The 19,273-nt window shown below is 51.4% G+C and overlaps 1 protein-coding gene across 2 annotated transcripts in view; it reads right to left on the bottom strand.

Annotated features, from left to right (window-relative positions):
- Positions 1-19,273, bottom strand: part of KIF2C (kinesin family member 2C) — a 1,247,488-nt gene that overhangs the window by 469,369 nt on the left and 758,846 nt on the right. For both annotated transcript variants that reach the window (XM_086952306.1, XM_086952307.1), the window contains one exon: positions 6,572-6,776. In XM_086952306.1, the coding sequence (XP_086808432.1) occupies positions 6,572-6,776 (205 nt within the window). The remainder of the gene's footprint in view (positions 1-6,571; positions 6,777-19,273) is intronic.

Raw genomic sequence — 19,273 nt, 5'->3', positions numbered from 1 at the left:
AGAAAGTCCTGGAGAACGACTTGGCTGTCCAGGCAGTAGTGTCTTGCGAATGTGTGCAGCGAGGCTCAAGTAGCTGCCTGACAGATGTCCTGCAAGGGGACTCCCCGGCCCAGTGTAGTAGTAGCCGCCGTGACCAGTGTGGAATGAGCATGAAGCCCCACAGGAGGCTCCTTTCGGGCCAAAGAGTAACAAGCCTTGATGCACAAGACGACCCATCGAGAAATGGTTCGTTTGTGCACCGCCTGTCCCTTCTTAGCGCCCACGTAACCAACAAAGAGTTGGTCATCCACCCGGAACTAGCGTGTGCGATCCAGATAGAAGGAGAGCGCACGTTTTGGGTCCAAACGGTGGAGCCTATCTTCCTCTTTAGAGGGATCTGGAGGCGGAAAGAAGGTGGGCAAAGTGATGGACTGCCCGATGTGGAAGGCTGTGACTACCTTGGGCAGGAAAGAGGGTCGCGTCCGCAACACAACTTTGTCCGAATGGACTGAAAGGAAAGGAGGCTTAGAAGAAAGGGCCTGGAGCTCACTCACTCTGCTGGCAGAGGTGATGGCAACCAGGAAAGCTGTCTTCAGAGTAAGGAGGCGAAGAGGACAGTTATGAAGTGGCTCATATGGATCGCACATCAGAAAATTTAGAACAAGGTTCAAGTTTCACTGAGGCATCACGAAAGGAATTGGAGGAAACGTATGAGTGATGCCCTTCAAAAACCTATATACAACTGGGGACTTGAACAAGGAGGGCTGATCAGGTAGCCTTAAGGCGGCGGAAATGGCCGAGAGGTAGCCCTTCAGAGTGCCCAGAGCAGAGCCCTGCTGGGCAAGAGAAAGAAGAAAGAGGAAAGCCTCTTAAATAGGGGCAGAAAGGGGATCCAGAGCCTTTGCTGTGCACCATGCCACAAAATTGTTCCACCTGCAGGCGTATATCGATTTTGTGGAGGGACGCCTGGCTGCCAGAATGACATTACAGACTTCAGGAGGCACGTCAAATGGCCTCAACTGCCGCCGCTCTATCTCCACGCATGTAAGTGGAGACTGGACAGGTTCGGGTGGAGGACCGTCCCCTGCTGCTGCGACAGAAGGTCCTCCTGAAGGGGCAGACGAATCGGGGTTCGAAAGACATGTTGAGTAGCTCGGTATACCAGAACCTCCGTGCCTAGCCCGGAGCCAAAAGGATGACTTGGGCCCGGTCGCACCTGATCTTCTTCAGCACTCTGGGCAGAAGTGGTATAGGCGGAAAGGCGTAAAACAGACCGCAACTCCACTTGTGACGAAAAGAGTCTCCGAGCGAGTGCCGCATTGGAAATTCCAACGCACACAACTGATGACATTGCGCGTTCTCTTCTGTGGCGAATAGATGTAACCAAGGCTCTCCCCACTGCTGAAAGAGGCCTTGCGCCACGTCAGAGTTCAGACGGCATTCGTGATCCATCATGCACCGACGGCTGAGTTTGTCTTCCCTGGCGTTCAAGGGAACCTGCCAGGTGTTGAACCACCAGGGTCACGCCCTGATGTTCCAGCCACTGCCAGAGGCACAGAGCCTCCTGGCATAGGGTCCACGACCCCACCCCGCCCTGGTTGTTGCAGTATCATATGGCGGTGGTGTTGTCCGTGAACACCTGCACTACACTCCCCTGGACAGAGGAGAGGAATGCCTTCAGTGCAAGCCGGATCGCCAGCAGTCCAGAAAGTTGATATGGAGCCGGGACTCCGCCAGAGACCAGAGTCCTCTGATCTCTGCCTCTCCCTTGTGGCCTCCCCAGCCCTGGAGGAACGCGTCCGTCACAACTACGTGCTCCGGTTGGGGTAGGGAGAGGGATCTGCCGCTGACCCAATCGCAGTTTGTGAGCCACCACTGCAAATGTCTTGCAGTGCCCTCCGAAATCAAGACATAGCCGGACAAGTTGCCCTGATGCTGGGCCCATTGAAACTTCAGGTCCCACTGCAGAGCCTGCATCCGCCACCTGGCGTGATGCACCAGAAGGATGCAGGAGGCCATCAGCCCCAGAAGCCACAGCGTCAACCTTACCGAGACTCGGGATAATGGCTGAAAGATGGGAATCAGAGCCTGAATATCCCGAACCCGCTGTTCGGGAGGATAAACCCGAAACTGCGCCGAGTCTAGAACCGCTCCGATGAAGAAGAGCTTCTGAGAGGTACACAGGTGTCACTTGGGCACATTAATGGAGAACCCCAGCAGGTGCAGGAAGTCGGCCGTAGTCTGGAGGTGGCTGACGACTGTCTGGGGCGAGCCCACCTTCAACAACCAGTCGTCGAGGTAGGGGAAGACAAACCCCTAACCTGCGCAGATGAGCTGCAACCACCGCCATCACTTTCGTGAACACCCGTGAGGCGCTGGAAAGGCCGAAGGGGAGCACGGTAAACTGAAAGTGCTCGTGGCCTACTACAAACCGCAGGTAGCGCCGGTGGGCCAGCAGCACGGGGATATGGAAATAAGCGTCCTGCAAGTACAACGCTACCATCCAGTCTCCTGGGTAAAGGGCAGCTAATACCTGAGACAGTGTCAGCATCTTGAACCTCTCCTTCCGGAGGAAGCAGTTGACGTTCCGCAGGTCCAAGATGGCTCAGGAATGTGCTTGATGGCCCCCTTGGCCAAGAGGGCCGTAACTTCCTCTCGCAGAAGATTCAAGTGATCCCCCGACACGCGGTGGTACTGCGGTGGCATGGCTGGAGGGGTCGCCTCGAAGGGGAGGGAGTAGCCCCTTCGGACGATTTGCAGCACCCACCTGTCCGATGTGATGTGTCACCAGTGGAGGAGGTGATGGAGAACCCTGCCCTTCACTGGAGTCACGTGGGCCTGAAAGCTCGGACTAGGAGGGCTTTGAGGTGGATGCTGCGGGGGTGGATGTGGATGCTGCGGGGGTGGATGTGGATGCTGCAGGGGTGGATGTGGATGCTGCAGGGGTGGATGTGGATGCTGCAGGGGTGGATGTGGACGTCCGCGACCACGCCAGATGTTAGTCTGCGGCCCGGGGCTGGCAGGAGTGGTGGCGCCCCTTCCTTGGCCGCGAAAGGCAGCAGGCTGCTGGCGCGAAACCGACAGGCCCAAGGACTTAGCCGTAGCCCTGGTGTACTTAAAGCGCTCAAGCGTACTGCCTGCCTTGTCGCCAAAAAGGCGACAGCCATCAAATGGCATGTCCATAAGGGTGTTTTGGACATCAGCCGAAAAGTTGGCGGACCTCAGCCAGGTGTGGCGACGAATCACCAACGTCGTTGCCATCGCTCTACCTAGCGAGTCAGTTGTATTCAGCTCACATCGGATGGAGTACCGTGCCGCATCTCGACCCTCCGCAAGGGCTTGGGTGAGTTTAGTCTGGGCCTCCTCCGGACATTGTGGCAGCACATCCACGACCGTGTCCCACAGAGAGTGGGTATAACGGCCCAAGAGGTACGCGGTGTTAACAGACCGCAACTCCAAACTCTGGGAGGAGAACATCTTTTTGATTTGTCAACTTGTAAAGCGGGCGAATGCCCATGGGCGTCTTGGCGCTATGACAGATCATCATCTCTCAAGAACGGTGTCTAGAGTTACGCAGAGAACAGCCAGGTTTTTACTTTCTTTCTAAAAGATCTCCAAGATGAACAAGTTTTTGTGGCAATAGGCAGCTAGTTCCAGGTTCGTGCTGCATGTACAATGAAGTTTCTTCCACCTCAGTTAGCTCGTCTAAATCTGGGGACACTGATTTCTAAATCTGGGGACACTGATTTCTAAATCTGGGGACACTGATTTCTAAATCTGGGGACACTGATTTCTAAATCTGGGGACACTGATTTCTAAATCTGGGGACACTGATTTCTAAATCTGGGGACACTGATTTCTGAATCTGGGGACACTGATTTCTGAATCTGGGGACACTGATTATTTTGCTATATTGTTCGTACCTCTTGGATTCCCGATTAAGGGGAGCCGTCGGGAATGCGGTCTGGGAGTTAGAGGACTGGATGACCAGACTCTCGGGGTGGGGTGGGGTGGGTGGACAGGAAGCAAGGGTCACCCGGAGCCGGGCGGTGGTGTCTGGCCACGTTCCTATCTACAGGGGGACCTGTAGCGGGCCTGGACCAGGTGCCCAAAAGAACGTCAGATAAGGCCTCATTAAACGGCAACAGAGGCTCCGAAGAGCTTGACCTCAGGGAGGAGGTTAGTCCTCACGGCTGCGACAAGGAGTTCAAGGGATAAGGCCATGGCCGCCCGCATCAACACCACACTATAGGCAGCCCTCTCCTCCGAAGCCACGCTGGGAAGGGAGACAAAACCAGTGTCAGCCAAGGTGTCAAGACCACTGGCGTCCCCTAGCACACCTGCCCAGTCCTGATAAGGCTGGCACTCACATGCCAAAGGGTCCTCAGACCACTCCAAATCCGCCTCGCCACCCATCTCCTGGTACTCAGGGTCAAATGATGGGCAGGGTCATAGAAGTAGAAATCTCCCATCAGCGTAGAGAGCAGCGTCGAACGACGCCAGACGCCGATCGAGGGGAGGACCTGGGATGACGTCGTCCTGGGACAGCGCCGGGGGCGACACCCTGGGGGCCGTCGAGGTCGTGAGGTCTACCGGCGACGACCCGGATCCGGGAGGGCCCTGCGGCGTCGGGGCCCAAGCGCCCGACGGCACCGGGGCCCAAGCACCCGACGGCACCGGGGCCCAAGCACCCGACGGCACCGGGGCCCAAGCACCCGACGGCACCGGGGCCCAAGCACCCGACGGCACCGGGGCCCAAGCACCCGACGGCACCGGGGCCCAAGCACCCAACGGCACCGGGGCTCAAGCACCCGACGGCACCGGGGCCCAAGCACCCGACCTGCTTTGGCTCCTAGTTAGGGCTGCTTGGCCGGAAGGCGCCGCGGAACCTGACAGAAGTGAGCGACCTCATGGCCGTGAGGAACACCTCGATTACCTCCGGTTCGCATGCTGCCAAGGGACCGGCGGGTATGGAGCAGGTTGCGACGCCTGTGGCTCTGGCCAAGCCGCGTGGGCAGTGTCGCCTGAACCCCCGGCCGTGTTGCGCGAGCGTCGGGGAAGTCTTAAGAGCGATGCCGCCTCTTCGACTTCTTGTGCCTCTTACCTGAGGACTTGGAGCTCGAGGTGTGGTGACGATCGTTGAAGCCGTGATGACTCCGGCCCCGCGACCGGTCCCTCGACCTGCTTCCGGACTGGGACCTCGAACGGCGACGACTGACAGCTCGAGGCGCTTGCGGGACCGCTCCTGCCAAGCCTTTGATGTCAAGGCCTGGCAGTCGGGGCATGACTTGTCATCATGGTCGGGCCCCAGGCAATGAAGACACCGGCGATGGGGGTCGGTAACCAACATCAGTCGGCTGCAGTCGACGCAGGGTTTGAACCCGGGCATCCCTACCGGCACAGTCTGAGTCGTTTGACTTCGAAAAATGATCAAAAATGATCCAAAAAGTTTAGTCAAAAAATGACTAAGGGTACCACTGATCCCGGATCGGCGCTTGCTGGTGCGGAAGAAATAGGAACTGACGTCAGCGCGCGAGGGCGGCGTCAGTACTCCGGCGACATCATCCCGACTGACGCGGAGCCGTGGACGACGCCTACCGACGCGCAGGGGTACTGCTACGCAAAAGATTCGAGATCCAGTCTAACGCCGGGGGTATTCGAGGTAAGGAATCTAATACTTACCTGTTTCTTTCAGATAAGTGCCTCACTAATTCTGGGCCTGTATATTTGAGATTGTTGGTTGGTGGGTAGTGCCCAACTCCTACACTTCGATCAAGCCAGTAGGATCTGACAATTGTTCCCAGGATCAGGAAGTCTCGTCAAGGTGGCCAATCATTTGCATTTCCTGGCCCTAAGCTCCGGAATGATCTGCCATACTAGAGAGCCTGCGAATTACTTTTTCGGAAGCAGCTTAAAACGTAGCTGTTCCCATCTTCCACTTAAATAGTGAGGTCTGGCTTGCCTGGTCTTTGCTGATGAGAAGGGTGTGCTGAGAAACCATTCAGGTAGCCATGCGCTTTATAAGTCAATGTAACGTAATATCTGAAGAGTTGCAAAGAAAGGAACTGGCGTCAACGAACAGCGGTGGCATGTACATGCAGCTCAGTCACTTCCATGGCGTAACAAAGTCAACACAAAGTAACAACACAATCTCCTGACATGCAGGAGCAATGCTGTTTTACATATTCCAGATATCCTTTGGCTCCTGTGGCTATTCTCTTGTAAAGGGGATGAATCTGTGGTAAGAGGTCTTCAACAAATAAAGATTGGACATGAATGTGAGTGATTATGTTGCAATTTTCATTTTTCCTCACAATATGGTTAATTTTGGTTTGTTTGCTCTTACTATTTATACTTTTTGTACACCATCAAGCCTGCATAATTCTATCATTTCATTATGTTTTAAAAAGCGCCGGACTGTAAGAACTCCAAGAATCAAAACAATACATTTTTTTTTTTACTAAACCTTAGATAAACACTTTTCTTCACATTGGAGATCCATTGAATATGTGAAGACTGAATGGTATCTTGACCATATTGTACTCTAGACAGGAGGTCTACAATTTACAAAATTTGACCATAAGTGATGTACCTTTAACGCCAGTAGACTTTTATTGATCTCTGCCCCTTCCATCCGAGTTTGACGATCTGCACTGGATGTGTCTGCACCTCGTTCATTCCCTGCAAGATCTACCAGCGAGAATTTTCCATGAAGCTTTCCTTTCTTTCGAAGAATAATCTGAAAGCAGGCATGAGAGCGGGAAGAACTGGTGTTGGCAAAGGTCTGTCCTGAAGTTCTGCAAGACAGTAACAGGTGAAGGATAATTAAAAAAAAAAAGACACTTAAAAGTATGGTCCTCAACCACTGGGGCCTGCGATTTATACATCTGAGAACAAACCGCAGTGCTGGGAATGTTGAATGGAATTGCAAAATTCCCATTATTACTCTGCATTTCTGCAACTAAAACAAATGCTGACTAATTCATCAATGCTACAGAATTCGCTGATAATCATTAGAAATTTCATTTGGATTAAAAACAGGACAGGAACGTAGCAGGAAAAGGAGAATACTTTATTTTAATCTTGAAAAGTACATTGGCGAAGTACTGCAAACAAAATTTGAGAACTGGTGCATGCTCCTCGGAACACTACATGAAATTGCCTTTTTGGACATTTCTCCTGTTTAATATGCACCTTCCCTCAGCACAACTAAACAGCATACTCAAATCAAATCCTGAAGATGGCAGCTAAACCAGACCAAGATTACTTCTGAAAAATGCTAAAACCCAGTATCGGTTATGCTTAAACTGCATGTTCTGAGGACCTCTAGTGCCAAAATGTACCTGGCCGCCACATTTTGGGTAGAGAATCGTTCAGGGGGAGATTCCTTTTCTCTGGAATCTCATATTGGGATAGACAAAAATAACATTGCGAACCTTGTGATATTCCTGACCAATGCATTTAGTTATGGATCTTTTGTGTTTGGTGGGACAGACAACAAGAACACTAGATTGACATCATTCAAACTGAGCTACAATGACAGTCTAGATTAGGCAGGCTTCAGAAAGCGAAACAGCATGTAGTACTTAGGTACATCTATTTATACAAGACAACTGATATGTAATCACAAGTTCAATCAATAGCTATAGGGAAAAGAAACATTTGTGCAACATCAGATCTTCATTAAGGAATACATCATAAAATTTATTAAAACTGAACAGCCCCAATCAGACATGCGATCACTCAAAACAAAGAACTATCCACATAAACCAATGAAAGAATTCTTGGAAAAACAACATTTGCTTGGCATGTTTTAATTTCTGAAAAGAAAGGGAAAAGTAAAAAAAATGAAAGGGATTTACACAGCATTAGTTCTCCACAAAGCCTTTCCTCATTCCTTTTTCAAAGATGAAAAATTATAGGCAAGGATTCAGATTTAAGAGAATAAATACCACTGTGCTGTCACCATTGGACCGGTTATCCTAGAGTGCAGCACTGAGACTAGTGATCTTACACCAAGAACCCAATTTCAATTCAATTGCCACCATAGGAAGAGAGCAAGGCTTTCTGATGAATTTAACAAAGGTGCCTGAATGTTCAGATGTATATTATTTGCCTTCTACGGCAAGGGATCATTGTAAAAAAATGGGGTTTCTGGTTGAAGGGGTAAAACCTTACTCAAGCAGAAACCACAATACTTTACACGGTGAAGCCACAAGCAAACCCTAAATTAACTTGTACTCAACCCTCGAGTAGCTTGGCACAGAGCAGTCCAATTAAATCTGAGGCACAATAAAAAGTATTTGTGCAACACTTCATACAGTCACAGTGCAAACATCACAAAAGGATCTCAAATAAGCTTTGGAAAGTAGAGTATTTAATAAATAAAAGACCAAAATGACATTTAAAACCAGAAGAACAATAGGTATGCTAGTCTAGTGTAAATATTTCAGTCAATCCCACCCAAAAGCACAAAGCGCCACCTCTGGATAGCTGGTTGCACCAGCTGCAAAGAACAAGTTACTTACCTTCGGTAATGCATTATCTGGTGGAGACAGTCTAGCCGCAGATTCCTAAACTACTGTCTCCGAAGGCCACAGACTGGATCCAGACATTTTTCAGAAACACCTCAGCGCGTCAGTAGGCGGCGTTGCATGACTCCGTATCGACAAAGACCATGTCTGTGACACCACCGGAGTCCACATAAGTCGCCATTTGACCCACATATCAATTTCTTCTCTGACCAGATTCCGCACTAACAAGTGGATCCACCACAGAAATTGGCTGTGGAAACAGTGTGCTAAAATATAGTAAAACAACAAGTTACTTACCTTCGGTAACAATGTCAATATCTGTAAGAGACATAGGTTAGAGACAGATTACTTAACTTAGAATTTCCCCCAGGCGCCAGACTGGATCCGGAGATTTTTTTTCTCAACAGTACCCTTTCAAGTCAGTAGGTGGCGTCCGCCGTGGTCGCAGGGATGACGTTGCAATGCCTACTTAGACGCCACCTCTGCACATAGACGTCATTTTAGGCATGACTTTCCACGCCAGAAGCGCAGAGCCATGAAAGACACAGACCACTGGTATGCCACAACTAGGGCCCTGTAAGGGAGTTCATAGCCCTAAAGAACAAGTTACTTCCCTTCGGTAACGCTTTTTCTGGTAGATACAGTATCTGCCTGTGGATTCCTCACCTTGTGAATATCCCCCTTGCGCTAGCAACGTTCCGAAAATTCTTCGTAGCACGCCGGCGTGGACGACGTCATAGGAGCACGGCATCGCGCGCGACTCAGTCTGACGTCACCGACTCCTCATAAGGCCCACGTCGGCGTGATGACGTCAGTTCCGCCCTTTTTTCCGTGCCTTCGAGGCACCCGGACGGACCAACAAGTACATATATGTATTATATATATATATATATATATATATATATATATATATATATATATACACACAATGTACACAGTACATGCAACCAAAAACAATTAAAGTGCAAAACTATACAATTTCAGATATACAAAATCATAAATACATTTGCACACAAACCCAGGTATAGCAGAGTGGACAACGGGGATGCGGGTGACTCAGTGAGGAATCCACAGGCAGATACTGTATCTACCAGAAAAAGCGTTACCGAAGGTAAGTAACTTATTCTTCTGATAGATACATCTGCCGTGTGGATTCCTCACCTTGTGAATAGAGTCCCACAGCAGTCCCCACTCCCGGAGGAGGGTGACCACTCTGCTATACCAGGAAATCCTGGAAAACCGAGCGCGCGAAGTGGCCGTCCCGCCTCACCTCAGCATCCAAGCAGTAGTGCTTCGCAAAAGTGTGGAGGGAAGCCCATGTCGCGGCCCTGCAAATGTCCTCAACAGGAACACCTCTAGAAAAAGCAGAAATAGCAGACTTTGCTCTAGTTGAATGAGCTCTAATACCCTCAGGAGGGTCCTTACCCGCCAGAGAGTAGCAAATCTTGATGCAGAGAATAATCCATCTGGAAAGTGTGCGCTTGTGCACCGCTCTGCCCTTCTTGCAGCCAGCAAAACCCACGAAGAGTTGATCGTCAATACGATAGTCTTTAGTCCTATCAAGATAGAAACTAACCGCTCTCTTCGGGTCCAGGCGATGAAGCCTCTCCTCCTCCTTGGAAGGGTGTGGGGGAGGATAAAAGGTAGGAAGGGTAATGGATTGTCCTAGGTGGAAGGGAGTTACCACCTTAGGCAGAAAAGCAGCCCTGGTCCTGAGAACCATTCTTTCAGCATGGATGGACAAAAACGGGGGCTTGGAACTAAGAGCCTGAAGCTCACTTACCCTCCTTGCCGAGGTAATTGCAACCAAGAAGACCGCCTTAAAAGAAAGAAGCTTCATTGGACACTTGTGTAAGGGTTCAAACGGAGAACCCATCAGATAGGTTAACACAAGATTCAAGTCCCAATGAGGAACAATAAAGGGAGAAGGAGGGAACTTATTAGAAAGTCCCTTCAAAAATCTTAATACTACAGGAGATTTAAAAAGAGGGCTGATCCGGCAAACAGAGAAATGCCGATAAGGCAGAAAGATATCCTTTGACAGTGGCAACAGCAAACCCTTGCCGTGCCAGAGAAAGAGCAAACAACAAAATGTCAGACAAATGAGCCTTTAACGGGTCAACATCCCTCTCCCTACACCAAGAGACAAACTTAGACCACCTATACGAATAGATGGACTTGGAGTCGCGCCTGGCAGAATGACATCCACCACATCGTGAGGGAGAGAGAAGGAATTCAGATTGCCCCGTTCAATCTCCAGGCATGAAGGTGTAATGTCTGGAGGTGGGGGTGTAGAACCTGCCCCTCCATCTGAGAGAGGAGGTCTGCCCTGAGAGGGAGACGGAGCGGCGGGTGAGAGGAGAGGTGGAGAAGATCTGTGTACCACACCCTTCTTGGCCAATCCGGGGCGACCAATATGACTTGGGCCCGGTCTTGGCGAATCTTCCTCAGAACCCGAGAAATCAAGGGTATGGGAGGAAACGCGTAAAGGAGCTGACCTCCCCAGCTCAACTGAAACGCGTCCCCAAATGCTCCTTGCATCGGATACTGGAGACTGCAGAATGACGGGCAGTGAGCATTCTCGCAAGTGGCAAACCGATCCACCCGAGGAGTTCCCCACATCCGAAAGATGTCGCAAACAACCTCCGGGTGAAGCCTCCACTCGTGATCGGCAGAGAACTGCCGACTGAGAACGTCCGCACGTACGTTCAGGACTCCGGCCAGATGATTTGCCACCAGACAAATCTGATGGTCCTGAACCCAGGACCAGAGACGCAGAGCCTCTCTGCAGAGACACTGTGACCCTACTCCTCCCTGCTTGTTGATGTACCACATCGCGGTCGTGTTGTCCGTCAGGACTTGGACCGACCGACCGCGAAGGGAAGGGAGGAAGGAAGGCCTTGAGCGCCAGACATATGGCCCGCAATTCTAGTAGGTTGATGTGAAGCAACCTTTCCTCTGGAGACCAAAGACCCTTGACCTCCAGATCCCCCAGATGAGCACCCCACCCTAGAGTGGATGCATCCGTTATCACCGTGGCCACCGATGGCGGAAGCTGAAAAGGCTTTCCTTGTGACAGATTGCCTTCCACGCCCCAACAAGACAGATCCGCTGCAGTTTCTCTGGAGATCCTCACTGACTCCCCAAGATCTCCGTTGTGCTGATACCACTGCTTGCGGAGGCACCACTGGAGTGCCCTCATGTGCCAGCGTGCATGGTTGACCAGGAGAATGCAAGAAGCCATCAGACCGAGCAGGCGAAGGACCTTCAGGACTGGAACAACCGCTCCATTGAGAAATAAAGGAATCATTTCCTGAATGTCGCGAATCCTTTGTGGAGGAGGGAATGCACGACATACAGTAGTGTCCAGTACAGCACCTATGAACAGGTTGCGCTGGGAGGGCACAAGGTGAGATTTGGGCACGTTTATCGAAAAACCCAACCTGAACAACAGCTGCGATGTCTCTTGCAGGTGATGAAGCACCTTCTCGGGCGACTCCGCTTTGATCAGCCAGTCGTCCAGATACGGGAATACAGGTATCCCCGACCTCCTGAGATGTGCCGCCACCACTGCCATCACCTTGGTGAAAACTCGAGGCGCAGTAGTAAGTCCACACGGAAGGACCACAAACTGGTAGTGCTGCGAACCCACCGTAAAACGGAGATACTTTCTGTGCGACTTCAGGATTGGGATGTGAAAATACGCATCCTGCAAGTCGATCGACACCATCCAGTCTTCTTCCAACAGCGCTTAAAGAACCTGCGCAAGTGTGAGCATTTTGAACTTCTCCTGCTTGAGGTAGAGATTCAAAATCCTGAGGTCCAGGAATGGACGCAACCTGCCATCCTTCTTGGGGATCAGGAAATACCGGGAGTAGCACCCCTGACCCCTCTCCTGCTCCGGGACCACCTCTATCGCACCTTTTTTGAACAAAGCCAGGACTTCTTCCTGCAGGCGAATAAGGTGGTCCTCCGAACAAAAACCCTGGCAAGGGGGGTAATTGGGAGGGAACTCCTGGAAAGGAAGAGCATACCCATTTTCTACGAGATTGAGAACCCAAAGATCTGATGTAACCGATTCCCAATCCCGTAGAAAATGAGTAAGCCGACCCCCCACCGGAGCCACATGATCCAGAATGGCGGATCTAGGGCTGCTTTGCTGCATAGGGAGGGGGTTGATTATTAGAGGAAGAGGAGGAGGAGGAGGCCTGGCGTCCACGACCACGGCCCCTTTGCTTTCCTCTGTAGGATTTATACAGAGGATTCTGTCGCTGCTGCTGACCTTGGTTGTAGGAACGAAAAGTGGATCTGCCAAATCCCCTGAACTTCTTAGTCGCAGATCTCCTTGTCTGAAGGCCCAAAGACCTCGCCGTAGCCCGGCTGTCCTGAATCTCTCCAGAGCTACGTCAGCCTTCTTACCAAAGAGGCCTGTCCCATCAAATGGCAAAACCAACAAAGTAGACTGTACATCAGAAGAAAAACCGGAGGACTTAAGCTATGCGGCCCTTCTTGTTGAGACGGTAGAGCCCATAATCCTGGCAACAAAGTCCACCGTGTCCATACCACTCTGTATAACCATACGAGCTGCAGCCTGAGTATCAGAGACCACTTCGTTAAAGTTCTTCCTATCGTCCTCTGGAAGCTTAGATGAAAGTTGTCTCACAGAGTCCATCAACGCATGAACATATCTCCCCAATAGGCAAGTAGCATTGGTGGATTTCAAGGCCATGCTACCCGAGGAGAAAATCTTTTTAGCAGACTGGTCCAATTTTTTTAGAGTCCTTGTCTGCCGGCACCTGAGGGAAAGAGTCCGCAGCCCTGCTGGAACAGGCGGCCTGCACTACCAGACTCTCCGGAGCAGGATGCGAGGAAAGAAATTCAGGGTCATCAGGAGCCACCCTGTAACGCCTTGCCACTGACCTGGAAACCGCAGGAGCAGTCAAAGGTCTCTTCCAAACCTCCTTTATAGGCTCAGTCAATGCATCCGTAAAAGGAAGTGTAGGCTCTACAATTGAAGAAGGCGAATGCAAAACCTCCGTAAGGATGTTGGGCTTGTACTCAACTGTGGGCAAAGTCAAGCCTAGCAACTCTGCAGCCTTCCTAATAACAACGTGATAGGGTGCTATGTCCTTAGATGGAGTATCTGAAACGGATGGCAAACCCCACTCAGGAGAAAGTTCCAGGCCACTTGAGCTTTGGAGGTCCTCAAAACAATCCTCCTGATCTTGCAACTCTCCTTCCTCAACCTCGGAGTCCATATACTCCTTCTCCTCCAAGAGGCGTTGTGCTCTGCGCCTCGTCCATTCCATGCGGACCGAAGTCGACGGATCCGGCAACGACTCCGACGGCGCCGGAGCCGGAGCCGACGTCGAGCGAGGAACTTGAGGACAGGAAGCACCACGATCCGAATCACCACGAAGCCGATCCGGAGTCGGCGAAGCCGTACCGAGCCAAGGAGTACAAGGCGTCGGCATAAACGGCATAAAGGGGGCCGGGGCATAAGCCTGAGGCACACCTAAATTAAAAGACAAAGGACCCATGGGACCAACAGGCGCACCAGTGGGGTACATTGCCCTCGAATAAACACCAAACATGGCATTTAAAAACTGCGAGGGATCCTGACCTGGACCTGGAAAGGGAGGGTACGAACCCAACGGCCGCTCCGAAGGAGGCTGATCCGGCAAAGGTGCACCCTGGCCCTCTTGATCTTCAGGCTCCTCAACCGGAGTCGGTGGGAAAACCCCAGCGACTGCAAGAGTTCGGCCATAGTCTGGAGGTGGGAGATTACAGCCTCGGGCAAGCCAGCCTTCAACTGCCAGTCGTTGAGATAGGGGAAGACTGGAACCCCTGATCTGCAGAGATGAGCGGCGACCACCACCATCACTTTCGTGAATACAGGAAGGTGCGCTGGTGAGGACAAATAGGAGCAAGGCAAACTGCAGGTAATGCCACTGGCCAGGCAGGACGGGGATTTGAAAATATACATCCTGCAAGTCCAACGCAACCCTCTAGTCTCCAGGGTCAAGGGCAGCCAATACCTGAGCCAGAGTCAACATTTCGAACTTCTCCTTCCGGAGGAAGCGATTGCCGTTCTGGAGGTCAAAAGTAGGGAGCAGGCCCCCATTGTCCTTCTTGGGGACCAGAAACAAGTGGGAATAACAGCCATGTCCTACTTCTGGCCCAGGAACTCGCTCGATGGTCCCCTTGGCCAGGAGGGCCATAACTTCCTGTTTGGCGCTAATTGATCCCCCGACATGCAGTGCAACTGAGGTGGCATGGCTGGAGGGGCAGGCTCGAAGGGGAGGGAGTAACCCCTTCGGATAATTTGCAGCACCTACCCGTCTGAAGTGACAGAACGCCAGTGGGAGAGGTTATGTTGAATCCTGCCGTCCACTGGCGTGGGTTGCACCCCAAAGCTCAGACGAGGAAGGCTTTGAGGCGGTGCAGCAAGAGCGGAGGTGGCCTGACCTGCAGCCACTGCGGCCTCCACACACGTGCTGTTGGTTCTGCGTAGGGTTTTGGCTGAACAAACGTGAAGCGGTGCCCCTTCCTTGGCCACAAAAGGTGGACGTGGGGCGACGTGTGGTGGAGAGATCAAAGGACTTTGCCATAGCCCGAGAACTCTTGAAACGCTCCAGCGCACTGTGCCTTATCGCCAAACAAGCAAGTATCACCAAAAGGCATGTCCATGAGGGAACTCTAGATATACCCCGAAAATCCAGCGGACTGCTGCCAGGCATGGTGATGCAAGGCCACAGTCGTGGAGATTGTTCTCCCCAAAGAGTCCGCTGTGTCCAGCTACACCGAATGGCGACCTTCGCAGTATCGTTCCCCTCCACAACAGCTTGGGAAAGAACAGCCTGAACCTCCTCCGGGCACTGGAGCAGAGTTTGCGCCACCGTGTCCCACACAGTGTGAGAATAGTGGCCCAAGAGACATGCAGTGTGGACTGACCGCAGCCCCAAACTGGCAGAGGATAACCGCTTCTTGTCATACTGCTCCAGCTTTTTAGATTCCTTTTCCGACGGAGCGGAAGGGAATGCACTTTGGGAAGTGGAGGCCTGAATGACCAGGCTCTCCAGGGTCAGATGATTTGTTAAAAAGGCAGGGTCACCCGGTGCCGGGCGAGGACACCTGGCCACGTTTTTATCCACAGGAACCCCTGTGGATGGTCTAGACCAGGTGCCCATCAAAACATCCGTCAAGGCCTCATTAAACGGAAGCAGAGGGTCCATAGAATTTGCAGTCGGGTGAAGCACTTCAGTAAGGAGGTTCGTTTTGAGTGTAACAAAGGCAGATCAAGGTCAAGAACCTAAAGCCACCCTACGGAGCACCACAGTGTATGTGGCGCCTCCCTCCATGACAGCGGGAGAAGACACAAACCCTTGCTCAGAGGAGAGGTCAAGGCCACATGCATACCCCGAGTCCTCCGCCCACTCATGTTCATACTCACACTGCCGTGCAAGAGGTTCCTCAGACCCCTCCCAGTCATCCCCCTCCTCCACAGCCCGAGGAACAGGGGAAAACAAATGCACCAACGGCGCAGGGGACGGTCCAATCCGGCTCCATGTTTATGTTGTTTATGAGATTTTTATTGCACGCAAATACGCGAGGGTGTCTCGGCGCATATCAGACTTCCTGAGATGAAACTACCCTAAAATCATTGATCGAATAACCACGTTTTCAGGAGTTTACGGAAGATAGTAATGGTTGGACTGGTTTTAATTAGCAAAGGAAGAGATTTCCACAGCCTGGGGGTGGCTACCAGAAAGTGTCTGTCTCCCCAGCTGGTGGTTCTGGTGCGCGGGACAGCAAGAAGATAGGTGCCAGCCGAACGAAGATGTCTTTGTGGAGCATAGATTCGAAAAGCATCTTTAAGGAACCTTGGTCCAGAGTCATGAATGGCTTTGTAGGCGATACAAAGTGCTTTGAATTTTATACGACTTAACTCTTAGCCAATGCAGGTGGCGTATGGCCATGGAGGTGGGACGGCGACTGGGGATATCAAGCAAAATTTTGGCCGCTGCATTTTGTACAGACAGTAGATTAGATTTGTTCTTGTGTGCCAAGGAAAAGAGCATTGCCATAATCCAATTTTGAGAAAACAAGAGTGGTAATCAAGGTTTTCCCTGCTCCTGGAGGGAGATATGGCAGCAGTTTTTTAATTTTCCTTAGCATGAAGAAAGATGAGGAGACCACCGTATTCACGTTATGTCTAAACAGCTTCTCATCGAACAACGCCGAGGTTTCTGACCTTGGCAACCGGGATCGGGGGTGGTCCCATTTCACTGGGCCACCAGATGGAAGACCAGTTCGGTACAAGGTTGCCATAGGTCATAACCTCGGTCTTGTCCGAGTTTAGCCTCAAGCAATTGCTTGACATCCACGAACTGATGATCCTCATTCCTTCCTGAAATCTTGCGGCCACAGCTGGTCCATCTTTGTGTATCGCCAACACCAATTGGGTATCATCCGCATAGGTGGTTAAACGGAGACCCTGAGATTTAAGGACTCTCGCCAAGTCTGCCACATATACCCAATTTAGGTCTCAAGTCGGATCAAAATTGCCCGGAAAAATTGGTAAGGGCAGAGGTGGGACAAACGGAACACATTGCGGCACCGGGAATGGAGCCGTGTGAGGTGCCTGAGTTGCTGGAGGACTTTGCGGCGCCGGAGGCGCTGGCAGCAAGCAAGGGCCCTAAATAGGGACTGCGGGGTCCAAAGGCGTGCCAGTAGCAGCCCTAGGTATGAAGAGGTCGTCCATGGCGGCAAACTCTTGCACCTGGGCCGGAGTCGCCGATGGACCCAGATAGGTTGGGTAGGCTGCAGGACTCCCAGGCTCCAACAGAGCCGCAGGGATAGGACTCCTGGCCCCCTCGTCCGCATCCGAGGACTGATGGGTGACGTCTGAGAGCGAACACGTTTCTTCGACTTTCTTGTGATGTCTCTTATCCGATTCATAGAGCGAAGACTTGGACCCCAAGGAGCGATGATGATGGCTCTGCAGACGGTCCCTTGAGCGACCCCTGGACCTCTAATGGCGCGGAGAATACTGCCGGGCCTCCAGCAGCTTTCGGGATCGCTCCCACAAAGCCTTCAGCACCACGGCCAGACAGTCGGAACATGACCGGGAGTCATGGTCGCGCTCCAGACAGACGCCGTAGGGGTCGGCCACCGACCTCATACAGCGGCATGCCCCACAGGATTTAAATACAGGTATCCCTACGTGGCACCAGGGGTCATGGCTCAAAGTAGAGACAAAAGTCTAAAAAAAAAAGTCAAATAGTGATAAGGGTACGTGCTCTAACCGGATCTGAGCTTCAACGTGCATGGGTGGCGCCTCAGTAGTCTCCGTGACGTCATCTCAGCCCATTTGACGCCAGCGACGGACGCAGAGCGGTACAAGGCCACCTACCGACGCACAGGGGTACTGCTGACTAAAAACTTTCCAGATCCAGTCTGACGCCTGGGGATTTTCTACGGTAAGGAATCTATCACCAAAGTGTCTCTTTCAGATTGAGTCTATATCTATTTACACCATTCTGATAGTCTAGGGACCGCTATGTTTAGAAATTGTAAGATTCGAGTAACAGCAGTGTCCATTGGCTGAAAGCATTTAGCCGCACATTGGCCATTCTGAAAGCGTTGCGCCAAATTGGCATGAGATTCTTCTGGGACCGCCAGCAAGAATCTTCTGCATCATATCCCATTTTCCGTGGTAGATACTCAGCAAGCAGCTGGCAGTGTGACCAAATGAAACACTAGCCAAAGAAAATCAGTTAAAAAAAAACACACCTTAATGCGCTAACTCTTTCTGGGGCCAGTCATAGGAAATGAGGATTACTAGTACAAGTCTGAACTACCAGGATTCAGAAGTAGGGTGTTGGGTCAGGAAAGCAGGGTCACCATGAGCAGGTCTGACGTTGTGATACTTGTCTATTTACAGGTGTGTAGGTACCAAGATAAGCCCGGGTATCCAATGGAGGATGTCAGCTTTGTTAAATGGCAGCAGGCACTCAGAAAAGCTCCGACAAGGCCACAAAATGTAAGGACTTGACAGACAGCAACTCTAAGAGCAAGACTTCAGCTGCTCTTCTGATGACCACTGCAAAAGAGACTTGCTCTGTTTAGACAATGAGGTGGAGGTGGGGAGCTTGAGACACAACAAGGTTCTGTTTCAGAAGTGTCCAATCCACTGATCTCTTGTAGGTCCAAATAAGACATATTGAGTGGTATTTTCAACTCTATCATGAAAAGGTAGTTTGCTCTGGTCAAATCCTGTTCTCAAAAGCTGGTGAAAAAATGGAGGGCAGATTCCTCGCAAATGTACGGTTTTGTCACAGTCCGAATGTATTGGGGCTGGGCTCATCTGATCTGTGCCGGAACGTGGCATCAGCCCAGGTAAAGACAGATTTGGTTTGGAGACTGACTAATAGGATAGATGTTCTCCTCTGGTGTCTGTTAAGGTATTTCAGATGCCCTTTCATAATAGAGTCCGTCATGGATGTGTCCTGGCCCCGACCAGATTCTCTCTTCACTTAACCCTTTCGATGCTGATGACGAGCTCAGCTCGTCATCACCCACGGGTGTCGTGTGCTGATGACGAGCTGAGCTCGTCATGGTGCCACTAAAATGGCATTTTCCAGCACAGGGGGGGGAAACGCCTAGCAGCCATGTGGTTAAACAATATGGCATTTCACCTTGAAGATGATCGGAATGATGCACCCCAATTAGCGGGCTCTAAGGTTCCTCATCTGCTA

This window comes from Lissotriton vulgaris, chromosome 1_1 (genome assembly GCF_964263255.1).
Source record: "Lissotriton vulgaris chromosome 1_1, aLisVul1.2, whole genome shotgun sequence".
NCBI lineage: Eukaryota > Metazoa > Chordata > Amphibia > Caudata > Salamandridae > Lissotriton > Lissotriton vulgaris.
The sequence above is the reverse complement of the archived record's forward strand: the minus strand, read 5'-3'. Positions and strand labels throughout refer to the sequence as shown.